Source organism: Diceros bicornis, chromosome 34 (assembly GCF_020826845.1).
Source record: "Diceros bicornis minor isolate mBicDic1 chromosome 34, mDicBic1.mat.cur, whole genome shotgun sequence".
NCBI classification, from domain to species: domain Eukaryota; kingdom Metazoa; phylum Chordata; class Mammalia; order Perissodactyla; family Rhinocerotidae; genus Diceros; species Diceros bicornis.
Window position 1 is genome coordinate 12,750,770 of NC_080773.1, and position 19,570 is coordinate 12,770,339.

At 56.3% G+C, this 19,570-nt stretch overlaps 2 protein-coding genes across 2 annotated transcripts in view; one reads left to right on the forward strand and one right to left on the reverse strand.

Moving 5' to 3' along the window:
* Positions 1–2,463, forward strand: part of RYR1 (ryanodine receptor 1) — a 110,169-nt gene extending 107,706 nt beyond the window's left edge. The window contains exons 101-105 of the mRNA XM_058531057.1: positions 1,038–1,194; positions 1,600–1,664; positions 1,753–1,853; positions 2,019–2,070; positions 2,215–2,463. Of these exons, the coding sequence (XP_058387040.1) occupies positions 1,038–1,194; positions 1,600–1,664; positions 1,753–1,853; positions 2,019–2,070; positions 2,215–2,310 (471 nt within the window). The 3' untranslated portion in view covers positions 2,311–2,463. The remainder of the gene's footprint in view (positions 1–1,037; positions 1,195–1,599; positions 1,665–1,752; positions 1,854–2,018; positions 2,071–2,214) is intronic.
* An 87-nt stretch (positions 2,464–2,550) lies between these two features.
* Positions 2,551–18,902, reverse strand: MAP4K1 (mitogen-activated protein kinase kinase kinase kinase 1). Its single transcript, XM_058529254.1, has 31 exons — positions 18,672–18,902; positions 18,445–18,502; positions 18,234–18,324; positions 17,409–17,473; positions 15,015–15,070; positions 14,875–14,922; positions 14,677–14,719; positions 14,510–14,582; positions 13,866–13,997; positions 13,421–13,483; positions 13,241–13,322; positions 12,657–12,773; positions 12,347–12,425; positions 11,807–11,865; positions 11,687–11,730; positions 11,565–11,609; positions 10,574–10,616; positions 9,990–10,152; positions 9,814–9,896; positions 9,347–9,431; positions 8,398–8,474; positions 8,247–8,307; positions 7,231–7,339; positions 7,086–7,144; positions 6,791–6,894; positions 6,031–6,205; positions 5,697–5,759; positions 5,435–5,524; positions 5,281–5,351; positions 4,574–4,629; positions 2,551–2,730 (listed from the first exon to the last, which is right to left on the reverse strand). The coding sequence occupies exons 1-31, from the start codon at positions 18,768–18,770 to the stop codon at positions 2,661–2,663; spliced, it is 2,463 nt and encodes an 820-aa protein (XP_058385237.1). The 5' UTR covers positions 18,771–18,902; the 3' UTR covers positions 2,551–2,660.
* Positions 18,903–19,570: the final 668 nt, after the last annotated feature.

The window sequence follows — 19,570 nt, forward strand, 5'->3', positions numbered from 1 at the left end:
GCACCATGCTCTCAGGACCCAGCCCAGCTCCTCAGCCTGATGTTTGAGGCCCCGCCAGACCTGATCTTGCCACTCATAGCTTTGTTCCTGCCACCATCGCTGGCCTTTGCTCTTACCCAAGACAGCCGGGTTCTCTGCCTTCCTGGGGACACAGAAAGAATGAATGTCAAGGCTTTCCCAAGGGCCAGGCAAACCATGTCCTCCTGTCTGCTCAGAACCTTCTTGTGGCTCCCCAGTACCATGTGGATAAAATCGAATCCCCTCGCCATGGCTTACAAAGCCAGGGAAAAGCTAGTCTTGTCTGAGTCTAACCACAGTCCTTCTTGCTTTTTGCTGTCTGGCTGCTGGTTCTCTTTCAGTTCCCCTAACACCATGTGTTTCCTCCTGACCCAAGCCCTTTGCATCTGACCTTCTCTCTGCCCATGCCCCCACCGCAGGCCCTATGTACACACACACTCCCTCACGTGACACCTGACGTTTCAACTTAAATGCTGCCTCCTACAGGAAGCCCTCCCTGACCCTTGGCTGGGCCTCCTTTCTCTCCCTGCTCTTGCTCACAGGAGCTCTGTTTTCCACCCTCACTGGACCTCTTTCAGTTCCTCACAGGAGAAAATGTATTCTTTCCTCCCCGGTGGTGACGTAGAACATGTGGTTTGCTCTGCCTGGAACATTCTCTCCCACCTAACACCTCCTTCAAGTTCCGGGTCTCACATGTCCCCTCTTCTAGGCAGTCTTGCCTGATGACCCAGGCTGGGCCAGGCTTTCAAAGCTTCCTGCGCTCCCCCCGTCCACCTCTGATCACACTGTGCCTCCCCGTCCTGGCCCTGCCCCTCTGCCTGTGCTTTCCCTTTCACAGCCCCGAGCATTTCTATGGTGTCGCTGTTCGATGCCATGTTTGTGAGCCCCGTGAGGGCAGGGCCCAGGCCTGCCTCAGTTATGGCTACATCTCCTGTCCCCCTCGCCCAGGGCCCTGTAGGTGCTCGGTGAATGTCGAATGATCGAATGCGTGCCCAATGCTTCTCACCCTTCTCCCGCAGTGTTACCTGTTCCACATGTATGTGGGTGTCCGAGCTGGTGGGGGCATCGGGGACGAGATTGAGGACCCAGCAGGCGATGAATATGAGCTGTACCGAGTGGTCTTTGACATCACCTTCTTCTTCTTTGTCATCGTCATCCTGCTGGCCATCATCCAGGGTCAGTGCTGGTCCGGGTTGTGGGGGTGGGGGCTTAGTGTTTAGAGCCAGACTGGCTCCTTTAAGAGTGCATCCCAAGATCCAGTCTGCCTGGGGCATATCCTGGCTCTGCCTGTTCCTACTATGAGACTTCCGGCAAGTCACCGCTCTGGGTCTCAGTTTCTCCATCTGTAAAATGCAGATGTTAATCATACTAACCTCATAGGGTTGTTGTGAGAATAAGTCATTTCATACCTATTAAGTGTCTGGCTCCTTAAGCGCTCAATAAACGTTAGGTATTATTTTTGGGAAGCAGCGTGAGAGTAGGGAGATGGGGGGTGGGGGGCAAGGCTCAGAGGTCGCCAGAAGAGGGAGGCGTCTGAATTGGGCCAGAGGTTGGGCGCTGACCTGCGCCCTCCCACCCCAGGTCTGATCATTGACGCCTTTGGCGAGCTCCGAGACCAACAAGAGCAAGTGAGGGAAGATATGGAGGTAGGTCATGTCTGGGGGCGACCCAGAGGGGTTACGGGACCCTGGGGGGTCAAATGGGCCTCGACTCTGATGTCTCCGCCACCCCCAGACCAAGTGCTTCATCTGCGGCATCGGCAGCGATTACTTCGACACGACGCCGCACGGGTTCGAGACCCACACGCTAGAGGAGCACAACTTGGCCAATTACATGTGAGCATGGGCCCGCTGGCCAATCAGGAGGGTGGGGGCGTGGCCGCTGACAGCCAGGATACTGGGCGTTGGCCAGTTAGGCAAGGGGGTGTGGCGTCCCAGCCAGCCAATCAGGAGAAGGTAAGGGTGGTCCTGACCAGTCTCCCGCTGCCCTCTGATCCCCAGGTTTTTCCTGATGTATCTGATAAACAAGGACGAGACAGAACACACGGGGCAGGTAAGGGGGTGTTAACGGGAAGCCATGGGCAGGGACACGGAGAGTTTTAACATAAGGCCAATCAGCAGGTGGCGGTAAAAAGCTCCTATCAGTATCAAGCGTTTGAAGATGTGATTAACAACTCTTCTCATCCCCCAACCCTAGGAGTCTTATGTCTGGAAGATGTACCAAGAGCGATGCTGGGATTTCTTCCCGGCTGGCGATTGTTTCCGCAAGCAGTACGAGGACCAGCTTAGCTGAGACCGCCCGCCACCACCCCCAGCTGGCCCTTCACCCCCACCTCAAGTGCCTTATTCTTACAGCAAGCCGCTTAGCCCCCAAACCCCTCCCCGCAAGGCAGCTGGGAGAGGGGTGACCATGTACTGGAGAAATAAAGTCTGTGCTACACCCCGACATCACTGTGTTGGACTGTTGACGTTGGGGGGGGGTGGGCATCCAGGAATTCTGCCCTCCCCCCTCCAGAAAAACAAGATGACAGCGGAGGCTGAAGTCATGTTTATTGAGGACAGGACATGTCATGACCACTAATGTGTGTCCCTTGGGGAGGAGGGGGGTGCAGGGACTGGTTCCTGACACCTCCCCCCAGGGACTCATTCCTGGATGTAGAGGTTGCTGGGGGCAGTAGGATCGTCTGCTGGACGTGTCTCCACCACCACAGGCCTGGAGAAGGAAGAGAGAAGTCAGTTTGTTCATTCATTTCTTCCTTCATTCACAAAGGAGTTAATAGAGGCTGTGCCAACACAATGCTGGGCTATGGCAGTGAACAAGCAGACGTGATCCCTGCCCGTGGGGAGCTGAGTTTAGAGTGGGAGACCAACATGAATCAGAGAATTACATGAGTGCAAAGAAGCATGGGACACACAGCAGAGAAACCTAGCCCAAGGGGTCAGCCAAGGTGCCCCCAAGGAATGGATGGTGGAGCCTGAAAGAGGCTCAGGAGGGAACTTGGTGAAAGGCAGGGAAGAGTGTTCTAGGCAGAGAGAACAGCCTGTGCAAAGACCCTGAACTGGGAGGGAGCCTGGGGCTTGGCTGCAGAATTCATGGTCTTGTGGGATGTGGCCAGGACTGAGTGTTTATCTTGAGGCCACAGGAGGGTTTTAAATAGAGGGAGAGTGACACAATCAGATTTAGATTTTAAAGGACTCCTCTGGCATGTCAAAAGGTCACAGGGGATCCTTGAAGGGGCTCTCACTGGCTAAATCTGGGAGTATTTGTGCCTCAAAATAAATAAGGGTAGTAATAGATTAGAATCCATAGAATAAAATGGAAATCCATGAGACTGCTGAAATACATACATACATATGTACATACATACATACATGTATAAATGGTGGAGAAGGGACAACTCCTCCCTACAGTAGTAATGTAGTAGGGAAAATAGTAATAAATGTAGAAGGAATGATAGAAAGAGAAAATCACCATTTAGTAACCATCCCAATAGATTCAGGCAAAAATCATCAATAGATGCTAAAACTAGTGGGTAAGAGTCTGATGAGAAACAGTGTATTGACATAGTCTCAGCAAATCGCCCAAAAAGATACTTAATACAAAGGAAAAAAAGAATCACTTTGTAGTGGAGAAACCTGGCTGACTCCACTTTAACCAAATGATCAAAGATAACGTCACCAGTAGTGGGACAGACTGACGTGGGCCTCCTGATACGATGCATCGCGAAGGACACAAGATCACTTGTGCGGTATTCCTGCCCAAAATGCTTATCCTGGAAACCTCAAACCCAATTGAGTGATCTTCTGTAAAACAACTTTCCTGTACTTGTCAAAAGTGTCAAGGTCATGAAAAAGAAAGTAAGTCTGAAGGATCGTTCCAGGAGAAAGACTAAAGAAACATGACTCGGAGATGCAACCCATCATCCTGGATTGTATCCTGGACCAGAAAATAAAGTATGATTTTTTTGGTTATAAAGAGTATCATTGGGGCAACTGGTGAGACTTGAATGGGTGTGTGGACTAGAAGGTATGATGTCTCGGTGTCATTTTCTTGATTTTGACAACTGCACTGAGGTTTCTATGAGTGTGTCCTTGCTTTGATTTAGGAAACATACGCTGAAGTGTTTAGGGGTAAATGGGCATCGTGTGTGCAATTCACACCCAAATAGTCAGAAAGAATTTATATACAAAATATATATAAATATATATATATTTATATATATGGAAAAGAAGGATAAAGCAAATACGGTAAAAAAAAAAGTTAACATCTGGAGAATCTGGGTGAAGGGGATACAAGAAATTTTTAATTTATTTTTGCAACTTCTCTGTGAGTCTAAAGTTATGTCAAAATAAAAAGTTAAAATAAAAGTAAAAAATGAAACTACCCCCTTGGCTGCTGTGTGGGGAATGGACTATAGGGGGCAGAGATGGAAGCAGGAAGACCAGGTGAGAGAATGTCCAGGCCAAAGATACAGGTGACTGGGGCCACCTCAGGATGCCCTCTCCACATCAGAAGCCCCCTCCCAGGTCCTCTGTCCCCTTCCCCAAGCCCGTACCTGGGAGAGCCAAGCAGACGGAAGGTGAGGGTGGGGTCTCTCAGCTCCTGCAGCAGCTGGGGGAAAGGGTGTGTGTGTTAGCATCTAGAAGACTCCATCCCTCTCCTTCAAAGCGAGCAAGGGGGAGGTCTCTGAACTTCTAGCCTCAGGTCCAGAAATAACCATTCTTGCTAATACCACTCACTAGCTGAGTGACCTCAAGCAAGTTACTTAACCTCTCTGTGCTTCAGATCACTAACCTGTGAAATCATAGTACCTGCCTGGTAGGTGATCATGAAGATTAAATAAAATATAAACACGTAGGGGCAGAGTCTGACACATAGTATTCTATGAGCTAAGCACCACTTTTTGCTCCATTTTCCAGATGAGGAAAGTAAGGCACGGGAAGGTTAAGTCACTTGCCTAAGGTCACTCAGCTGGATTCCAACCCAGGCATGCTCTTAACCACACACATATCTCTACAGTGACCCCCATTTTATAGTTGGAAGACTGAGGCTCAGAGAGAAGCAACGTCCCTTGCACGAGGTCACACAGTGGCCCGGGATGAGCTCAGGACTCGAGACCCTGGGGTGGAGAAGGGGACCTGAGACTGGAGGAAGCTTTCCTCCAGGACCTTACACCCTAACTCAGGTCTCCCAGTGCGTCTGATGAATGGGATGACTGTGGTGGGAGGGGCGGGTGGTGGGCATTGGGATGGAGGCACTTACCTGGTCGGAGCCGAGAGCCCACACCTGCACACCATGCTTCCAGAAGGCCTGGAGCCGCCCCCCGACCATAGCTGGGAGGAAATTGGTGCCTGTTACCTTGGGTATCACTTGAGCCTCCCCTCTGGACCCTGGGCCCTCCCATCCCGGCACGTACCCACGGCCTCCACCGCTTCTGTCATGGGGATCTCCGGAGTTCGAAGTCCCCGGACTGGGGACCCCTCTGGGGTCACCAGCTTCAGAGACCCTAGAAGGGGGTAGAGAGAGGGCTTTAAGAGCGGGGCTTGGAAGGTTACTGAGGGACTGGACAATACATTCAGTGCGAGAAGCAGGGCAAGACAGGGCAGGACCTGAAGGAGGCAGGGTCTGGGGGCGGAGATCCAGAACAGTGGGGTAAAGAGAGGGAGGAGGGTCCTTACCGTCCATCAACACCATCACCTTGTCTTCCTCTACCTGGGTCACCTGTACTGGGCCCTTGTGCTCTGTTCGAGAGGAGGGGGTTCAAGGACGAATTCCGCCTCGCTCCGCCTTCCTCGGCTAGGCACCCTCTCCATACCCCACCCAGCAGGCTAAACCCCGCCCATCATAGCGGCCCCCCCTGGCCATCAATCTCACCAACTATACACGCCCGCCTTTCTCCCGCCCCCTCTAGGTTCGACCTCCTTCCCAGTGACGCCTCAGGCTAAGCCCCTCCCAGCCACCCAGACCCACCTCCCAGCAGCCCCGCCCCCAGCGAGACCCCGCCCCACTCACCTGTGCTCATCTCGCCCAGCCAGCAGGAGAGCGCGCCGAAGCGCACGGTGTGGAACAGCACCGACTTCGCCGGCCGCCCCGGGCTCACGCCGATGCACACGGCGGGCAGCTCGGAGCCTGGCCCGGTCAGCAGCGCGAACACCGGCAGAGGCGTGGGGAGCGGGAACAGCACCTGCTGCGGGCCGCACACGGAGGGGCGGGCTCAGCGGGGGCCGGGGGCGGGGCCCGGGGGCGAGACCCGGGAGGACGGCGGGCCTGGGGCTTCCCAAGTATTTCCTGGGCCCTCAGTCTTGGGAGGTGCCATCTAGAAATTTCAGGGGGTGAGGCCGCAGAGGGCTTCGGTGGTGCCTCCTTAGAAATTGACGAGTGTGGCCTCAGAGTGGGCGCAGCTTCCCTTTGGGGGCGCGCCGCCTTGGTGACAAAAAGGCAGGGCCCCCCGGGGGGCGTGGCCTCAAAAGCAGCAAAGTCTCCTTAGAGACTCAAAGGACCTGAATGGGGTCTCCTTAGAGACCGGAGGGGGCAGAGCATAGGGCTCGAAGAATAACTAGTCCAGGGGCGAGGGGCGAAACATAAGGATCAGGAAGACATCAGAACGAAGAGCTTTTGGGTGGGCGGGGCCTTGGGGGTGGGGCGGGGCCTTGGGGGGTGGGGCGGGGCCTCGGGTGGAAGGGGGGCTTCACGGAGCTCTCAGCCGAAGCGCAAGGGGTGGAAGGCCCTGGCCACCGAACCTCAGAGTCCCCAGCCTCTACAGGCCCCCTACCCGGACCAGCAGGAACTTGTTCATGGGCTGGTACCACTGAAGCAGGACCACGGACGTCTCCAGTGCCCCGCACAGGAACGGGCCCCCGGAGCTGGCGCCCTCCGCTGTGGGGGTGGGTAAGGATGGGTTAGGGTCAATCCTCTCTCCCCTTCCCCGTCCCTGAAAGGCCACACACCTTTCCCCGAGCTCTGGACACCCTGCTTAACTCTGCAAGCCTCTCGGGCGGATGCAGTCTGAGCCCCGCGCCTGGCCCCGCCCCGCCCCCTCTCTGCACGCCCATGGGGCTCTCTCTCACCCACACAGCACGCCCGGCAGCCTTTGGTGTCCTGGATCTTGGTGGAGACCATGTTCTTCCTGCAGAAGAGGATAAGCGTGAATGGGGGGAGGGACAGCAGAAAGGGGGGATTACAGGGGTCTGTGGTGCCATTAGGGGCTGGTACCTTGCCAGTAGCCGGTGGGGGCTAATGTGAGCGATGGGGCTTCCTGCTCTGGTCTCTTTCCGTTCCAGCAGACCCAGGATGCTATGAGAATACAGGTGGGGGGTCTTTCCTGCAGCATGTGTGTATGTAGGGGGAAGCAGGCAGTTATAGGACACTGGACACTCCCACCTGGCCCCATCCCTTCACTGCGCCCCATCCCTCTGTCTGAAACTCCCATGCCTTCAAGTCTCAAACATTTTTCATTTATGCATTTTTTCACTCAGCATGTTTTAAATGCCCACCGTGGGCCAGGCACTGCGCTTGGTTCTGGTGAGCAGTGGTGAGTAAAATAAATATGTCCCATAGCCTTGTGGTGCTCACAGCCACAGGAGAAACTGTGGACACTTAACCAGTCAGATGAGGTTACACACATTACACAATTTAAGAAGAAACCAATCTAACAGAAGCTGAAATATACTAATATACACCTGAAATTCACACAATGTTGTAAACCAATGTGACCTCAATAAAGTAATTTAAACAAAGAAGAAACCAATCTAGGAATTCTTCTAAAGTTTGTCATCACTGATGTGACATTAACTAGTTCATGAATCCTATTTAGCTTGGCATTTCCCCATAAGTTAGAAATTCTTTTACACAAAACGTTTATAAAACAATGACACAAAATTTTAATCTATAACTTGCTCACTCTATTTTAGTAAAGGGTGGAATAAGTTCTGTCATCTGGACATCGAAGAAATGTAAAAACAAACCTATTGTAGGAATGACCTCAAAACTGACTTGAGAGGTGAGGACTATTAGTGAGCCCCATTCTACAGATGGGGAAACTGAGGCTCAGGGAGCAGACATCTCTTGTCCCAAGTTCCACAGTGAAAAGTGGGTGGGATGTGAACCACAGGCTCTGAGAGGCAGGAGCCTAAGATTTTTTTCAATTGTGCCCATCTACCTCCCAACCCCATGACCCTGGACCCCTTAACTTCTGACGCCCACCCCTCCCACCCAACCCACAGCCAGACCTGAGAGGGACATGAGGACATTGTTGATGGAGTACACCCAGGTAGTCCGGCTAGGAAAGAGCTGCAGAGAAGGGAGGAGATGGCTCCTTTGAGACCCCATAACCCCCAACTCCAGCCCCCGCCCTCGGCCCCCCTGGGTGCCGTCCCTCACCATCTCCAGCGTGGCCTCCTGATCGTTCCGGTTCAAGATGAAAATGCCTTCCTCGGCCCCCAGGAGAAGGTGCTGGTCTGGGGGGATAGACATGAGGACGCTGGGACCTGCCTCATCCTGGGGGACCTCCTAGACCCCTACCGTCTGACCCCAAACACCAGCACCCTGTCCCCCAGCCCTGACCCTCAATTCTCTAACTCTCATCCTACACCGACACTCCCAGCCTCTGTTTCCCCAAATCGGAGCTGAAACCCTGACTGGTCCCTTGAGCTGGTCTCAGTCTTGCCTACCTCTGCCTTCCCAGCTTCGGGTGGTTCCTCCATCTCTGACCCGGAATCCTGATGCTCTGACTCCTCAACTCTGACCCCAGCATTAGACATGCCTCCCCAAACAGCCATCTAAGTTCTGTCTCTCTTTCTCTCCAGTCCTGGTCCCAGAATGCTAATCCTGTCTTAGCACAGGATCCTCAACCTCAGAGCCCCCTACATATGACGTTTTCTGCCCAGTGTGACTCCCCAAACTCTCCTGTTCTTTCTTTAACATTTTACCCGACAAGGACCTTCTCTCCACATCTTTGATCCCCAAACTCTGTCCCTTCCAGCTCCATTCTGATCCCTAAAACTTCTGACCTCCAAATGCTGATCCCAGTCTCTCTACCATTAACCTCCAACTGAGGTTAGTGGGGTTCACTGTCCCCCATCTTGTACTCCCAACTCTGTCCTTTCTGTTAGACTCTGACACCCCTGGCCCCCAAACTCTCATCTTCCTAGTTTTCACTCTCAAACTCATCTTCACTCTTCCCATCTTTGATCCCCAAACCCCAACTGTAACTCGGCTCAGCTCTGCCACTCCCCACCCTATTAAGACCCTCCCCTGTCCCTGCCTTTCGGCCTTCCATTAGGGTCCGTTCCCGTCCCTCTATGCTCCCCTAACCCTCCTGAATGCCCACCTTTGGTGGAGGGGTGTGTCCAGGCGGCCGTGCTGTGGATCCGGAGGGGACAGCCATTGAACAACTTTACGAGAAGGGCACATCCCTGGGCAGGCCATGGTGGGTGGCAACAGATCCAGCAAAAGGGAGGAGGGGACAGGAAGGTGCAGTGGTTAAGACTCTGGAGCAAGAATGCCAGGGCTCAAATCCTGCCTCTGCCTCCTCAAAGGTTTATGACCTTGGCAAGCTACTTACTGCTCTGTGCCTCAGTTTCCCCATCTGTGAAATGGGGGATAATTTCTATCTTTGTGACGTCTACCTCTATCTCTGGAGGTTTACGCCATGTAAAGACACGAGATCAGTGTCTGGCACAGAGGAACGGCTCAACTACTGTCACTACTATCATTATTAGTCTTCCCATCCCCCCACCCCCACCAGGCATCCCCAGCCCATCCAGAGGTGCGAGTCTTCAGCAGAGCCAGCCTCACCTTTCTCTTCATCTTCTCCTTCTTAGGGGGCAACAGTGGGGGCTGGTCAGGCTCCCGGGGGGGTGGGCTCCAGAGTGAGGGTTCTGAAATGGGTAGAGGAAAATCAGCTCTCAAACCCCCCCATTCCTGCCCACCCCCGCCCTTTGCTCACCCCCCACCCCAGCTTGTCCCATTACCTGAATGGGCAGTTAGGTGGGGACTGCGGGTGGCTGGGGGAGGCCCAAGATGGGGGCTGCGTGGGGGAGGCCCACTGGCACACCGGACCAGCACCCCCGGGCTCAGCTGCCCCTCATCCCCAGTCCCCCCGGGACCCTCGTCAGATGGAGAACGGAACTTCGGCTTCGGAGATAGGGAAGGGGCATGGGAAATACATTAGATGATCTCAGAGGGAGGGCACCATGCCTTCCCAACCCCCCGTCGGCCAGAACCGACATTGGCCATGGCTCTGACCCTCCCCACAATGTCCTACCACCACCCACCACTCCAGCCTTCCCCTCCCGCCCGCCCCTGACATCAACTCATGCCTGCAACAAAGGAATTAACCCAGCAATTAATGCTGGATGGGGTAGTGCCAGGGGTTCCTAGGACAGTGTCCATCACGCTAAATACTTTGAATCCCACCCCTAGGTTCAGGGAGACCACTTCCGGATCCCAGTGTGCTCATCAGCCCAGATTTCAACGGACCTGGTGTCCCAGACCCCAGCATCTAAGGGCCCTAGCCTCCTGGCCCCCAGCCCCCAGCTCTGGCCTGGGGCCTTACCTTGGGGGGCAGTGGAGGAGGTATGTCCTCTGCAGGGGTGGGGCTGAAACACAATGATGGGGTAAGCAGGTGCAGTGTGGGGAACAAGGACGGGGGAAGATGGGCGGTTCAGGGCTGGAAGTCTGAGGTCAGGAGGGTTGGGGTGACTTGGTCTGGGCTGGCGCTGAGGACTAAAGGACCAATAACCGTGGTGATAATCGTGACAGCAACTCTTAGACATCAAGTGCCAACAATGCATCAAGTCCCTGAACCTTCACAGCCCCCTAGTCACACAGATCACAGGAGCTCTGGGGGCCAGGTTCTAGCTTGGTGCCTGGAGCCACACTGGAGCCGGTTACAGATGAGATGTGTGGATGGGCGAGTGGGCCCTGAGGCTGACACTGGGGGTCTGGGCTGACTGTTGGGATTGAGGTTGGGGTCTGGGACTCAGCATCTGGGGTGGGGGAAATTCCCAGGGCCCAAGGTTCAGTCTGAGGTTGGGTAAGAAGATGAAGATGAAGGCCAGGGGTGGAGGGTTAGGGCTGCAGTTGAGGTCTAGGGGTTGGAGCAACATCTAGGAGGAGCTAGGGGACACGGTGGAGGGCCCAGGGCTGAGCAGGATAGGTGGGGAAAGATCTCGGGCTGGAGCAGAAGGCTATTCTGGAAGGAACTGGGGTTGAGGGCAAGCGAGGTTGAGGGCTGAAGTTGAGAGTCAGGTCAAAGGTCATATAAGAAGGTGGGAGCTGAGGTTAGGGTCCTGATCACAGTCAGGTATGAAGGAAGGTGGGGCTGGAGTCGGGAACATGTTGGGGGTCAGGGGTCTGAGGTGAAGGAAGGTGAAGATGAGGTTGGGTGGGGTTAGGAACAGGGGTTGGAGAGGAAGGAGAGTGGGGGCTGGGTTGGGGGTTGGGCTGGGGTCAGGGGGAGAAGGGAGGCAGGTGGCGGGGGGCAAGGTGGGTTGCAGGCAGGTGGGGCTGGTGAGGGCCTGGGAGCTGGCCCCAGCCTCTCTTACATGTCCACGTCGTCGTAGTCATCATCGGACTCCGACAAGGTCCTCCTGAGGAGCGACAGGCATGAACCTCAGGCGGTTCCCCCACATCCCAGCGCCCTCCCCCCACCCTGGGGGCCCCTGACCTCGGACTGCTGCTCCGGAAGTCTCCAGGGGGCTGTAAGCGGGCCTGTGGGACAGTAAAGGGTCAGCAGTGGCCTGGGGAAGGGGAGGGCATCTGGGGCGAGCAGGGGGAGGCATCTCACGGTGTCAGCTGCGGGTCTGGACTCCATTCCTCTGAGCTTCCTGAACTCCATGTGCCGCCCTGGAGGGGTGAGGGGTCGGGTAACACACATGGATTTGAGAACAGAAAGAGTAGAATTTGGGGGGCTGGGGTCAGGATCTTAGGACTGGAGCTGTCCCTTACGGGGGAGGGATCTTGGTTTACAGGGGTCTCCTTTGGGGGTCAGGGTTTGGGATCAGGGAGGTAGGGACTCAAAGTGGTTACAGAGTGTTCGTTTTTGAGTTCCATTTGGGTGTCAGGGATCTGACAGATTTCTGAGGACTCTTTGGGGGTCAGGGCGGTGATAGGAAGTCTCATGGGGTCTGTGTGCACGTCAGAGAGGTGGGGTCTCTATAGTCATCTTGTAGGTCAGGTGATGAGGTTCTCTGGGGTCTCTTGTGGGGTCAGATGGTGATGGGGGTCTCTGAGGGTCTTTTTGGAAGTGATGGGTGATGGGGGTCAAGGGGGGTCTCTTAGATCTATTATAGGGTCAGGTGTCCCCAAGCTTAGGATCTCTACTCACGACAGCAATCTGCATCTGGGACCCCCAGAGAGCTGGCTCGATGGGTGGATCTGATCCGCCGGGGGACGGCAGGGGGAAGCTGGGCAGAGCGGCAAGTGCATCAGGCCCACGGCCCACCAGCGCCCCCGCCACCCTGTGGGCCAGCCTGGGGCCCTTAGCTCTCCCGTAACCTCTGTGCCCCAGCCCTGTGCAAGCCCCCCCCTCTCTTTTTTCCTTCTAAGAGAGGCAACAGGAAGGCACTCCAGGCAGGGGGCACAGCATGAGCAAAGGCTGGAAGGTTCCAGTCCTTTCATCAGCAGGGCACCCTCACCTCGGGCTCCTCATCTTCAATCTCGCCAACAGGAACCCCCTTCCCTGGGTTCCTCAGTTTGTCCAGAAGATCTAGGATTAGGCCTCTATTTAGCCCGGGCTGGGACACCAGCTGATGCTGCGGGAGGGGAGGAGGGTGTCAGCGGACAGATGGCGGGTGTGCAGGGGGAGGCTGGGACGGGGGCTTGAGTAGAGAATCTTATGGGGAAGGTGCCAACCGAGGGAGAAGGCAGGAGCTGTGAGGAGCTGCGGCCTGGGAATTCTGAGGAGTTAGAGGAATTTAGGGGTCCTGCGGGGGCACTTGGAGAATTCCAGAGGTGTCTCAGAGGGCACTGGGCTTCCCCTGGAATTCCAGAGTACACCCAGGAAAGGGTCTCAAGGCCCTTGGGAATTTGTTTTAACAACTCTGGATATCTTGGAAAAAGGTCTGAGGTACAATCTGGAGGGTCTTGGGGGCACTGGGGAATTCTGAGGGACTGGGTCTTTCAAAGGGGGTTCTGTGGAACTAAATTATCATCGTTCTAGGAAGGCCCTGGGAATTCTGGGGCAAGAGTCTGGGAAGGGCTTCGGGGAGGGGAGGTTTACGCTGAGCATCTTGGTGGCGCTGGGTCGTTTCTTGGGGCTCTTAGTGAGGGTCACTTTGACAAAGTTGTGGAAGGCGGCCGACCTTGGGAGGAAGAAGCCAAGTTCCGGGGTGAGGGGACTGAGACCTGCCCATCAGACCATCAACCCTGGCTCTGCCCACCGCCCATCACTCTCTCCTACCATTTGCCTTTTTCCTTTAGCCGCGGGGGCTGGTACCCACTCTTGGTCATGAGGAAGAGAACTCTAGAAGAGTAAGGAGAGAACATGGGGTTCAGACTCACAGTGGGGGTCACACATCATGGCTCGAGGGGTCCCCACTAGCTCTGAGGTCAGCAGAGAGCCAAGTGAGGGACAGAACGAGAACGAGGTTCAGGTTTTACAATGCACTAGGATGCCACTGCCAGGGGACGCCGTTTATCACAGTAGGGAGTGACAGTGTCGCAGAGTGAGGCTCAAGGCGGGTTCCCTGCGCTGGGGGTGCCTGGTGTGCAGGGCTGAAGAAAAGGCTTCTGGGTTGAGGGAATCCTTGGGGGTCTCCTGCAGGGAGGTCTTGATGTGGGGAAGCAGGCTGGGGGTGGTGGTCAGGGTTGGGGATCCCTCCAGGGGGACCCACCACGCCACCTACCTGAGAGGATGCACATCAAAGAGTGGCGGCTGTAGCTCTGCCAGCTCGATGGCTGTGATGCCCAGGGACCAGATGTCACACAGCTCGTTGTACCCCCCCTTCAGGGCCACGGCCGCCACTTCTGGAGCCATCCTGGGGGCAGAGACCCTCAGAGAGTCGGGGTGACACAAGGAGGGGGGAGGAAACTCCTTGGTGTGGGGAGTGGGGGCAGGAGAGAGACGAAGAGAGAGAAGACTGGGGCAGAGAGAGAGCCAGATGCAGAGAGAGAGACATAAAGATGGAGAGAGACAGAAATACAGACAGACACAGAGAGGTAAAGATAGAGAGAGAGAGATAGACTGGAAGACAGAGACAGAGAGAGAGACAGGAACAGAGAAACAGAGAGAGCCACAGACTGAGGCAGAGGGAAAAGACAGAGACAGACAGACACGGAGAGACAGAGAGATCAGGAAAAAATCAACACAACACTGAGAGAAACAGGTGGAGAGGGCCCAGAGAGACCTCAGTACACGGAGACTCAAGAGAAGACAGAACAGTCAACAGAGAACGGCAGAGCAGGGGAAAGGCGCCAGGAAGGAGATTCCCAGAGATCCGGCGTGGGAAAAGCCGCTGCCCCCCACCAGCTGCCCGCCAGGCACCCTCACCAGTAGGGCGTCCCAATGAAAGAGAGGCGTCGAGCGAGTGTTGCCCCGATCTGGGCCGAGATACCAAAGTCAGCTAGAGGCGGAGGGAGAGACAGAGTGACCTGGGGTCCCTGCTCCCCTCGCGCCCACAGCCAGGCCCCCTGCCGACCCCCACCAGCCACACTCACCCAGTCTGACCTCCCCAGAGTCGTTGATGAGGATGTTGGCTCCCTGACGACAGGAGGGGAGATTAGAGGCTATCAGAGACACCCCCCAGCCCAACACTGCCTCCACCCCCTGGTCCCCCCCACCCCCCCACAGCTCAACAGCACTCCTGTCTCATGAGCCCCCCACCCACCAAGGCCCCCTTTCTGCCCCCAGACCACCTTGATGTCCCGGTGTATCTTCTTCTGTGAGTGCAGATAAGCCAGGCCCTGGGGACGAGGGTAGACATGGGGCCGTGAGTGCCTGGGGGCTGGAGCAGGGTCCTGCCCCACCCCCCCAGGCCCACCAGGCCCCTCCTCACCTGGAGCACCTCCCGGCAGACGTAGCTGATCTGGAGCTCTGACAGGGAGCCTGTCACTGCAAAGGTCACCCCAGTGCGGTGTTGGGTGGGACTCAGGCAACACGGGCCCAAGAGCCCCTGGCCCCCACTCACACTGGCTGAGAGGGTGCCACATGGGGAAGGGGAAACAGGACAGGACAAGCGAGAGGGGAAGACGGAGGGGTGGTCAGCCACAGGGAGAGGCAGCAATGCAGGGAACCAGAGGCCGGGGAGACAGATTCATTCAGCAGATATTTACTGCTTGTCTACTGCGTGCCAGGCCCTGTGGTCAGCACGGGGGATACAGCTGCGGATGAAAGAGACAGAGATCCCTGCCCTTGTGGAGAGAACACTGCAGATGGGGAGACCGACAGTAAACAAGATCAATAAGTAAAAGATGTGGTACGTGAGACGCTAATAAACAGTAAGAAGGAAAATAAAGCAAGAAAAGACAACAGGAAATATGTGTGGGAAGGGGTATGACATTTTACACAGGGTGGTCAGCGAAGATTGCTCTAAGGAGGTGACAGGGTGAAGCTGTGAGCAGTGCTGCTTGGCTCCAAGGGGGAACAAGGAGAGCCAGAGCAAAGGCCGGGAGGTGGCAGAGTGTCTGGCGGGCCTGGAAAGCAGCAAAGTGAGTGGAGTGGAGTTCAGGGTAGGAAAGTGGCAGGAGGTGAGGTCAGTCGGCTGGTGGCGAGGGGGGCGGGTCAGACTCTGGGGCAGGACGAGGAGTTTGGTCTTCTCTTCGGAGGGAAATGGAAGCCATGGGGGGACTCTGAGCAGGAGGTGATGTGACGCTGCAAAATGAGGAAAAGCAGAGAGAGAGGGAGAGGGAGAGGGAGAGAGGGAGAGAGGGGGAGGGGGAGAGGGAGAGAGGGAGAGAGGGAGAGGGAGAGGGGGGAGAGAGGGAGAGGGGGAGGGGGAGAGAGGGAGAGAGGGAGAGAGAGAGAGGGAGAGAGGGGGAGAGGGAGAGAGAGAGAGGGAGAGAGGGGGAGAGGGAGAGGGAGAGAGGGGGAGAGGGAGAGAGGGAGAGGGGGGGGAGAGGGAGAGGGGGAGAGGGAGAGAGGGAGAGAGGGAGAGGGAGAGAGGGAGAGAGGGAGAGAGGGAGAGGGAGAGAGGGAGAGAGGGAGAGAGGGAGAGGGAGAGAGGGAGAGAGGGAGAGGGAGAGAGGGGGAGAGGGAGAGAGGGGGAGGGGGGGAGGGGGAGAGGGAGAGAGGGAGAGGGGGAGAGGGGGAGAGGGAGAGAGGGAGAGAGGGAGGGGGAGAGGGAGAGAGGGAGAGGGGGAGAGGGAGAGGGGGAGGGGGAGAGGGGGAGAGGGGGAGAGGGAGAGAGGGAGAGAGGGAGAGAGGGAGAGAGGGAGAGGGGGAGGGGGGGGAGAGGGGGAGAGGGAGAGGGGGAGGGGGGGAGAGGGGGAGAGGGAGAGAGGGGGAGGGGGAGAGGGAGAGAGGGAGAGGGGGAGAGGGGGAGAGGGGGAGAGGGAGAGAGGGGGAGGGGGAGAGGGAGAGAGGGAGAGGGGGAGAGGGGGAGAGGGAGAGAGGGGGAGGGGGAGAGGGAGAGAGGGAGAGGGGGAGAGGGGGAGAGGGAGAGAGGGAGAGGGGGAGAGGGAGAGGGGGAGAGGGAGAGAGGGAAAGAGGGAGAGAGACACAAAGAGAAGCAGGAACAGATCCAAATTGAGAAAGAGAAAGAAAGAGACGGTCAGAAACCAAAAAGTAGGAAGACAGAGATATTGAGAAAAAGAGAGACACAGAGGGCTGGAGAGACAGACAACAGACAAAGAGAGGGGGTCAGAGACCAGGTCTGACAGACCGGCCGTGAATCACTGTCTCTCTGTGGGCCTCAGTTTCCCCCCGAGGACTTCTTAATGAAGTCCTTCCTTTTCTGACATTTGAGGTCTTGGGCTGGAGGGAGACAGGGAGATGGTCGAAGACAGAGGCGGGCATCAGAAATTGAGAGGTGATCAGCCCACCCCACCCACACCCGCAAATTCTCCAAGAGAATGAAAAGCAGGCTGCGAGAGAGAAATCAGAAACTCATTCACGCATTCAACGAAAACGTGGGCACCAACTATAAGCCAGAAACGCAGCAATACTCACACACACGCGTGGACCTTGGTGAGAAAACGCAGACACAGAGGAAGACGCGGAGGGGAAGCAGCAGGGATCGCCACACGCAGAAAGATTAAGGCTGGGCTGCCCAGTCCCAGCGGACAGGGCCTAGGGCCCACTCGGTCACCACAGCATCCCCAGCATCATCCAGGCCAGGCCCAGAAGAGGGGCTCATTGTGTGACACACGGACCAGAAAAAAGGGACACAGAGAGACAGGAGAGGTGACTGGAGGGGCAGGGGCTGCCTGGATGCCCTTACCCCTCCTCTCACCTTGGTAGATGTCCTGGAGAGAACCAGCCCCACAGAATTCCATGCAGATCCAGAGCTTCTGCAGCCTACAACAGTTCAAGAGTAACAATAATAACAATAATAATAATAATAACAACAGCAGTAATAAATTATTACTTATAGGACAGCCCCTGGCTCACTGTCTTGTTCTAGTTCAACAGGAGCTTTAATATAACAGCTGTCATCTCTCTACCTCCCCTTGCCCACCAGAGAGAACACCCCACTTCCATTTTACAGATGGGCAAGTTGAGGCTCAGAGAGGAAATATATACTCAGGGTCAACTGGACTCAAACCCAGGTCTTTGGGCTCCTAACCCAGGGCACCCTCTGCTGTCCCACGCTAAGCCAGGAGAGAGGGCAGAGCTCTCAAAGGTTGTGGAGGTCGGGAGGGGACAGAGGTGCCCAGGGTGACAGGTCTGGGGGACACAGGTCATTATTGGGGCATATGGGATATTAATTTGGGGGTCAGGGAATTTAGGAGCTTACATTAAAGGAGCAGAGAGTGAAACTAAGGGGCCCCAAGGGCAGGATGATGAGAGATTAGTTTTAGGCGACTTGGTTTCAGGTTTGGTTACTAGGAAGGGATCAATATTGGGGACCTCTGGTTAGAAAAGGGAGTTCTGGATTGGGGATTAGATTAGCGGGTGCTCTGGTCAGAAAAGAGGGGCTTCCAACTGGGAAGTTAAGTTAGGGGTGCCCCAGTTAAAAATGCGAGTCCAGGATTGGAGATCGGGTTAGGGGACGCCCTGGTCAGGAACGGGGGTTCTGGGCTAGGGGCTGGGTGGGGTCAGATCTGAGGCTCATCACCAGAGATAACTCCCATGGTAGGCCACGATGTTGGCATGCCGGCAAGTTTTCAAGATGAGGATTTCCTTCTGCAGTGTGGAAACATCGTCATCTGCGAGGAGGGGCAGGAGAGAAAAGGCGGCTGCAGGGAGGGGGCACGGGGGAGATCCATGTCCCAGAAGGTGGGGGTGGGGGTGGGGGTGGGGAAGGAGCTCCTGGGTCCTCTCCTCACCAGGCTCCATCTTCACCATCTTCAATGCAACCAGGTCCCCCGACACCTTGTCTCGAGCCTTGGAAAGGGGAAGTTGGCAGTCAGGCAGGCTCCATTCGCCTGAGCTCTCCCTCAGCATCCCTGAGTCAAAGCCGAGGGCTGGGACCCTCTCGCATCCCCTTCCCTTCTTGGGCCTCACCCCAAAGGTCACTGGTTTGAGGGTGATGGAGAAGGAGGGGGGTCCTCACCTTGAAGACTTCCCCATAGGTGCCGCCACCCAGCCGCTGTAGCAGGTCATAGTGTTCCCGGGGGTCCTTATTAAAGATGTCGGGGTCCACGAGGTCCATCCCTGGGGGCCGGAGCTGGGCCTGCGCCCAGCGGCCAGCAGGGCCTCAGGGCTCGAGTGCTGGCACCTCCCTCCCTCCCCACAAGCCCTGCACCCGCCTTGCCTCCACCGGCTGTGGCCTCCCCCCTCCCCACTCTCGCTTCCTGCCCCAGCGCAGGGCTGTGCAGCCGGCTCCACCCCCTGTCCCCTGAGAGCCTGTGAGGGGCAGCTTGCTTTGGGACCCAGGGGACCCCCCTCTCCACCTCCAGGGCCCTGAGCTGAATGTAAACCAGATGCAAACTATCTTAATTGTGACTTGGGGGGTGCCCTAGCACCCCCCTCCCTTCCCCGTCAGCGTTCTGTTTCTGGGCGGCGACTAGGAACCACAGTTGAACCTCTGCTGAGTGCTTGAGGGTTTGGCCACAACCCAGAGATGGCAAGTCTGCACAGCGACGGCCATGCAGCGTACATTACTGTTCACTTGGGGCACACACACGCGCTTAGTGCTACTCCCCTGTGCGGTGCGCAGACCAGTCGACGTGCACGTGCCGGGATACCTGTGTGCACACATGTGGATGTACCCAGAGCACATACCTCCACATATATGACACATGCGGGGGCATTCAGGCCTGCAGTGTGCAGAATCTGTACACGCATAACTCATGATGGCACACATGGGCGCTCGCCTTCACCCACAAGACTGGAGCCTATGGGGACTGGGCGCAATCCGGCGGGGTCCAGGAGCCCCTCACTCGAGCCCCCACCGGGCAGAGCACAACAGATTTGCAGGCCCCTACCCCTAGAGTTAGGGTGGGGTATGGA

Excerpts from the sequence above, each read along its gene's own strand:
- MAP4K1 (XM_058529254.1), bottom strand. The coding sequence starts at position 18,770 with ATGGACCTCGTGGACCCCGACATCTTTAATAAGGACCCCCGGGAACAC. Across the intron at positions 10,617-11,564 it reads GACTACGACGACGTGGACAT|CCCCACCCCTGCAGAGGACA; the intron begins GTAAGAGAGGCT and ends ATTGTGTTTCAG. Across the intron at positions 6,206-6,790 it reads ACAAGTTCCTGCTGGTCCGG|CAGGTGCTGTTCCCGCTCCC; the intron begins GTAGGGGGCCTG and ends TGCGGCCCGCAG.